The 7300-nt window shown below is 59.9% G+C and overlaps 1 long non-coding RNA gene and 1 gene segment (V, D, J or C); both read right to left on the minus strand.

Annotated features, from left to right (window-relative positions):
• Positions 1-342: 342 nt before the first annotated feature.
• LOC142091799 (uncharacterized) lies at positions 343-2501 on the minus strand. The gene is made up of 3 exons (XR_012676875.1): positions 2130-2501; positions 1259-1419; positions 343-375 (listed from the first exon to the last, which is right to left on the minus strand). It is a non-coding gene; the product is annotated as an uncharacterized LOC142091799 (long non-coding RNA).
• Positions 2502-4337: 1836 nt separating this feature from the next.
• LOC142091700 (T cell receptor alpha variable 4-like) lies at positions 4338-6116 on the minus strand. The segment is given in 3 exon segments: positions 4338-4401; positions 4879-5230; positions 6065-6116. Coding segments are annotated over 3 exon segments (468 nt in total).
• Between the last annotated feature and the right edge of the window lie 1184 nt (positions 6117-7300).

Raw genomic sequence — 7300 nt, forward strand, 5'->3', positions numbered from 1 at the left:
ATCAATCAAAAGCAGGACCTGAAATGTCCAAGGGACCCGAGACACAGCAGAGTGCGGAACACTGAGGGCTGCCATCAATTCCCCATCAACGCTGCTCAAAGGCCCCTGAGATAAATAGGGGCATGCAAAGCCTCCAACAGGGCTGGCAGAGCAGACCCACATCACTTGGGAGAGGCAGGCCATCCTGGAACAGCAGCAGGACAACAACCAAGTACCCTGGGCTTTCTCAGGTGAAGTGGATGACACTTCATGAGCAACAGACTCCAATTCACAGGGTGGGATCCAGCTGGAAAGTCAGCACCCTCCAGCTGAGCTTCCACATGCAATGCTGGAGTGGGACTGCCTGAGAAGAGGTCCCCACAACCATTCCATTGCCTATGGGAGGAAACAAGATCACTGAGATGTGGTTACCAGCTGTGGGACAGAGGAGCCAGCATGGACTCAGGGACATAGGGGCTCCTCCCAGCCGAGCACTGGTGATTTCCCTGAGAAGGAGAAGAGACGTGACAAAGAGTGGGACCACTCTCCGGCAGTGGGTGAGTGCAGGAAGGGTTTGAACAGAGAATCTTGTCCAACGTCTGGCTGATGGGTCTCTTTCACTTGTTGACCCCCAGATGCAGGACAAGGAAGGGCTCTTCCCTCCTTGGGCTACTATGGCCCCATGGCAAAACCAAAAGAACAGCTGTGCCTCCTACCAAAAGCCTCGCTCTCCAGCTGTGGCCATCAGTGGAGGCACAGGGAAAGGGAAGAAGAAGACAACCCTGAGAGGTTACTTGCCCTGAGCACTCACTCCAGTCTACCAGCCATTTTAAGCAGAGGGCATTTACAAGCCTGGTTTGGCTTGTTTGTGGTGTAGCCTCCAATGGGTCTGCCCCAAGTCAGGTTTCTTGGACCCTTTTCATCATCAAAGACGCTGGCTCTGGATACAGCTGTAAAACTGATGCTGGCACGTGCTTCACAGCAGCACAGGCTGGGGAGGCAGAGGCCCAGCCTCCCCACAGCCCCAGGTGCCACTGCTGGGCAGGCTGGGCTCAGAGCTACATGCAAGCGGTGGCAGGGAGGGAACCGCTCCTCAGAGCACCCCCACGTTTCTGTGCAGTGCTGCAAGCTCTGGGCACCAGTGTGGGCTCAGTGCACAGAAATAGGCAGCGCTGTCCTGGAGCTTGGCACCCCGCACATGCAGAAGCACCTGGGAGGTCTCCACAGACAATGCAGAGGAGAACCTTCCCAAACCCTCACGAGCTCTGTATTTGCTCACCCACAGCAGCATCTGAGGGGACTGGTTTGGGAGCTGCTGGTACCAGTAGAGGTAGGGAATGGCAGAGCTGGTGGAGAAATTGCAATGCAGAGTTGCGCTGTGTCCCACCTGGATGGTCACTTCTGCTGGGAACTGGAGCACAGAGTCCTTTTGGGCATGACCTGTAAAGCCAGAAAGAGCTTTCAGCTTTGCTTGCCCGTGTACCTGTCCGTCTGTCACTTCATCAGCTTGCTCACTGTCCCCACTTCCCACCTCACTTTTCCTCGCCTCTGAAATGCTGAGCTGTTTGTCCCTGCACACTTCTTTCTGCAGGATCTTGCCACTCCTGACGCCCCAGATCATCCTGCTTTTCAGCAGTACTCACAGGTCTTTCAGTCCACTGATTCTCTCCATATCTGCCTCTGAGCTGTGTTAACTGCTGGTCCCTCCTTCAGCAGCAGCAGACATGAGCTGTTCCTCTCCCACCTCTGCCCATACCTTCCTGCTATAACAATTCCTCCATATGGCACACCGCATCCTCTGCCCTTGCCCTGTCCTTTCACGGCATTTCAGCTCTTCTTGCTTCGAGTTAGCCTGCTCTGTTTGACCCCCAAACAGCGTCTTTCCCTCTTTCAGGCTTCATATCTATTAGCAGCACATTCAGGAATGCTCTGTACCTGCAAGTGGAAGGGGAGGTCTCACTCCTCCTCCTATGCCCGTTACTCCCTCCTGACATCTCCCAGATTACGTGCCGTGCCCGTCTGCAGCCCCAGCTCTCCCTACAGAAACACTCCCGGATCCCCCGGGCAGTCAGGCCTCGCATCTCCTCCCTTCCACCACCAGCTGCGCAAACTCTTGCCTCCTTCTCCCCAGCCTGAAAGTTGCATCTCACCAAAGTCTGCCAGTCCCAGCAGGGCGGCCAGGAAAATCAGGGCCATGTCACGCTCCCCCTTCATGGGGTGCCCGGGCACCCGCCAGCATGAGGGACCTGAGGCTTGCAACTTCACCTCTTCTGCCTCTGCCAGATCAAAGAGGCCTCCAAACCACAGCCCCGAGGGTGGAGCAAAACTCTCTCCCTGCTGCTCCAGGCCGGCCCCTTGGGGCCTGTCCCCCCAGCTCTGCCACAGGAAGGCTCTCTAGAGAGATAACAGACCCGTGGTTTGAGGACTGTCCATCAGAGGGACAGGCATCCCTCGCGGACTTCTCCTGACATCAACCACCTCGCCAGCTGCACAGGCCTGCGCCCAGCTCTGCGGAGGTGGAGAAGGCACTCCTGCACCCCCCCGTGTCCACCCTGTCCCTGGGACCATCCGGATGGAGACAGGACCAGGCACACACTGAAGTGCCTGGACCCGGCTGTGGCACACTCTCGCCCTTCGCCTCTGGCCATAGAGGAGGAACCTGCAGGAAAACATCTCTGTGAGGAGCATCTGCTGCAGAAACCACGGCACAGGGACAGACAGACGCCCTCACCCTGGCAGGGGGAGGACGTGGCAACACAGCTCCCCGACGTACAGGCAGTCCCTCTGCGTCCCTCTGCCTATCCACATCACCCAAAATCTCCAGCTGCTTGTCCCACCCTGGGCCCCAGAACACCAATACCCAGGCAAGCAAAAGGGCCGCTTGCTTTCCATGTCTTCTGCTGCCTGCTGCCTGGAGCAGGGCTCCTCTGCCACCTCTCGCCCAGGGCCCTTTGCTCACACCGTTGGCAGGGACTGCAGAAAACAGGTTATCAGCACAGCAGCCCCATTCACAACGCGGCTCCCACAAGGCCTTCAGGATCCTGTTGTTCCCTTGAGGCCATGGCAGAAGGACGGTGGGCTGCCCTCTGCTCCCCAAGGACTGCAACCTTGCCGGGAGCTCCCTTGCAGTGCCACTGCAGCTGCCACAGCCGTCCCCAGCTGAGGCAGGGAAGAGGGCTGAGCCTTTCCTCTCTGCCTCCCAAGCCCGTGAACACGGACTGTCACAGCCTTGTCAGCTCCTGCAGCCACACGGGCCTCACTGGGGACTGGCTGGGCCCAGGACCCCGTGCCCAGAGGCCTCTTTCCAGCCCTCACACACCTCAGACCTCCAGCCCCGTAGGGCAGCTTAGCAGAACTCTTTGTGGCTCACTCCTGAGGTCTCAGATGTGTCTTTCAACAAGTGCCCTGCTCCAGCTTCTCTCCCGTCTCCTGGACGTCACTTCAACACCAAGGGCTCTCAACGGAGGCGAAGGGGAATCCTGTGCAACAAGCTCGATGTCCCGAGCACCGGCCACTGCGGGATGCGCCTGAAGGTGTCTGTGACAATCAGTATCTCCTTCTCGTGTTGGTGCTGAGGTAGAACTGCTGGCTCTGCAGGACGCCTTTCCAACACCAGCAGGAGCACAGCGGAAGCGGCCTGTGGAGCTGGAGGATTCAGTTTGTATTTGCGTGTCTGAGTGTCCTGGTTTGGGCTGGGCTGGAGTTAATTTTCTTCCTAGTGGCTGGTGTAGAGCTGTGTTTTGGGTTTAGTATGAGAAGAAGGTTGATAAGGCAGTGATGTTGTAGTTGTTGGTAAGTAGTGTGTTCAGTAGTCCAGGACTTTTCAGCTTCCCGTGCTCTGCCAGGTGCACAAGAGCTGGGGGGGCGCATAGCCAGGACAGCTAACCCAACTGGCCAACGGTGTATTCCATACCATATAACGTCATGCTCGCTGTATGAACTAGGAGGTGTCGTCTGGGAATCAGCAATCGCTGTGTGGGGACTGGCTGGGCATCGGTTGGCAGGTGGTGAGCAATTGCTTTGTGCATCACTTGCTTTGTATATTCTATTATTATTAGTATTAGTATTAGTATTACTGCTCCTCCTCCTCTTTTACTTTATTTTATTTCAGTTATTAAACTGTCTTTCTCTCAAACCATGAGTTTACTCAGTTTTACCCTCCCTATTCTCCCCCATCCCAGCGGAGGGAGGGCAGTGAGCGAGCGGCTGTGTGGTGTTCAGTTGCTGGCAGGGGTTACACCACGACCCTCAGTCTCTTTACAAGGTTACCAGCCAGAAACCACCTCTGGTTGTGGTTTCAAACCAAAGGCTTGTATTAGCCCTGTACAGTTGGGTCTCTCTGCTCTAACAGGGCCTGGCTATGTTCGTGGGGTGAAAGCGATCCCCAGCCCCTGCCCGTTGCGCAGCAGCAGTGGCCGGTCCCTGCGGCAGGACCGAGGGCTGCCCGGCTGCCCGGGGGCAGGAGGATCTCTGCTGCCCGCCTCCCTCTGCAGAGCAGAAAGGCGCTGCTCCCGGCCGGGAGCCCGCGGGGCCGGCGGCTGCAGTCGCTCCTTCCCGGGCACCGCCGGACACCGCCGCCGATCCGGCCGCCTTTCCTCCCCGCCGCCGCCGCCACTATCGCGGGGGATTTCTGTCCGCGTCCCGGTGGGAGAGCGGGGGTGAGCGGGGTGCGGGGCGGGAGAAGGTTTCTGCCCGGGGGCGGCTCCGGATCCGCCACGGGAGGAGCCCCGGGGCTGCGGGGCGCGGGGTGCGGGGACTTCTCGGGCCCGGGGCCGGGGCCGGGGCCGGTGGGGCGGGGGAACCGCCCCGGGGCGGGGCGGGGCGGGGCGGCCCCGGCGGGCGGAGCGGCAGCGCCCCCTGGCGGGCCCGCCCGGGGCTGTCCCCCCGCCCCCGACACACCCGCCCGGCCCCGCCCGCGGCGGTTCGTGCCCGGCCGCAGCCCCGGCTCCTCTCCCCGTGTCTCCCACGGCGCAGTAATACACCGCCGCGTCCCCGCGCCGGGGCCGGGCGAGCCACAGGGCGCTGGACCGGCGGTCTGCCGCCACCGACAGCCGCCCCAGCGGCTCCTGCAGATCCTTGGACCCTTTGTGACCGAGCGCCAGGAACGCGGGGCCTCGGCCCGGGAGCTGACGATACCAGTGGATGACCTCGTTTGACTGTATGTTGGGGTGTGAGCAGTTGATGGCGATGCCGGTGCCCTCGGTGGTCTCTGCCGACGGCTCCTGCTGCACCTGGGCTCTGCCCGCAGCCACTGCCGAGAAAGGAGAAGGAAAGGCCAAAGATCACCCAAGATCGCCCAGCTCTGATGGCTCTTTTCCCAGAGAAACCGTCAGGAAGAGCGGCAGTGAGACAGAGCCAGACTGGAAGGGATGGGGACGTGTGCCCATCAACAGGGATGGAGAGTGATCGTGGTGTGGGTGTGTGGAGCAAGGGGAGAAGTCTGGGGGGGAATTTGGAATTGGTGCATGCAGAGATAGAATGAAAGTCAGGTGCGTGGATGGATGGGTGGCGAGAGGGAGAGGAATCAGGGGAGTTGAGTGTGTTACAGTGAAGGAAGGAGGGCTGAATTCAGAAGAAGAAGAAATGCTGAATGCACAGGGGGATGAGAGGATGTATAGAATAACGGCATGGTGCAGGAAAGCAAACGTGCTTACAGGTATGAAGGAAGCAGAGGGAGAGATGAGAGAGGGGTCTCAGATAGTATGAAGGGGGCTTAGGGATGGTAGATGCATGGAGAGACGGGTGGATAAATGGAGGAAGAGCAGACAGGGAGAGGGGTTGTTACAGTGAAGGACAGAGGGCTATATTCAGGGCAATAAGAACTGCGGAATGCACAGGGGAAGGAGAGGGGGCATGGAAAAGCAGGGATACGTGCAAGAAGGCTCGTACCGACAGAGATGATGGAAAAATAGGGAGACCAGGAAGAGGGGACTCGGCGGGTTTGGAAAGGGGGACGAGAGATGGCAGAGAGGCAGGGAGGGGGAAAGAAACGTCGAAGAAGGAGAGGGAAGAGCTGGCGCTGGGCTCCCTGGGGAGCAGCCCGGGCACAGCCCCGGCCCCATCCACCACCGCCAGCCCCGCGCACCCAGGAGCACCGCGGCCAGCCCCGCCAGCCCTGCGCCCCGGCACCGCCGCATCCCGCCGCTCCGCCGCCCGCGCCTCGCTGCCCCCCGCCAGCCCCGGCTCTCTGCTCCGGCCGCGGCGCCTCCTCTCCGCCGCCTCCTCTCCTCTCCGCCGCCGCCGGCTCCGCCCCGGGGCTGAGCCCTGCGCCGGCGCCGCTCGGGGTCTCGCCCGGGCTGAGAGGGCTCGGTGGCTCTGCAGGGGCACAAGTTGCTCTCCCGGGGAATGGGCTCTCCCCTCCTCCAGCAAGGACTCCCCAGCAAGAATAAGGCTGCACAGCGCCGGGGGCAGCCGGGGGCAGCAGCAGGGCCCTGCCCCAGGAGATGGACCAGCTTCCCAGAGCTGTCTCCCAGCTCAGGGGCTGGAAACAGCAGCCACTGGTGTCCTGCGGGTGGGAGTGAGGAGGGTGAGAGCCTCCCTTCAGCTGCCCCTCTGCAGTCCCAGCACCATGCCTAAAAGTGGTGTTGAGGCAAAGGGGGTGTGAGGACACACGTGCCCATGGGTGTGCAGGGCTCAGGGAGGGCAGGGGTGGTGGGGACTCACAGAGTCAGAATGTAGGTGAGAAGGGACCTCCAGAGGTCATCTAGATCACCGCCCTGATCGGAACAGATCCCATTAGATCAGGTTGCTCAAGGTCACATTCAGTCCATCCTCGAACACCTCTCAGGATGGAGATTGCACAGCCTTGCTGGGAAACGCGTTCCTTTTCTCCTTATTTCTTCTAGCCTATTGTCTCGTCTGAACAAGTAGTTGTAGAAAGCAAGAAGGTCTCCCCTGAGCCGTCCCTTCTCCAAGACGGGCAGGCCCAGTTCTCTCAGCCTCTCATCACATTGCCAGCCCTCTATCCACCTTGGTGGCCTTTGTGGGGCTCGCTTCACTCTGTCAATATCCTTCTTGGACCAGGGAGCCCAGCCTGGATGCAGTACTCCAGATGTGGTCTCACAAGGGCCAGAGGGGCAGGGTCACTTTCCTGGACCTGCTGGCAACACTTCGACTAACACCGCTCAGGTTGTATTTTACTGCAAGGGCTCCCTGCGGCCTCATGTTCAGCTGGGTGTCCTAAAACCACACATCCTTTTCTGTGGATCTGCTTCCTAGCAGCCAGCACCCGCTGCATGACTGTATGGGCTTGTTCCGCCATCAGATGCAAAACCTTGCTGTTGCTCTGTTGAACCTTCATGAGGTTCCAGTCAGCCCATTT

Source organism: Calonectris borealis, chromosome 22, assembly GCF_964195595.1.
Source record: "Calonectris borealis chromosome 22, bCalBor7.hap1.2, whole genome shotgun sequence".
Classification (NCBI taxonomy): Eukaryota; Metazoa; Chordata; class Aves; order Procellariiformes; family Procellariidae; genus Calonectris; species Calonectris borealis.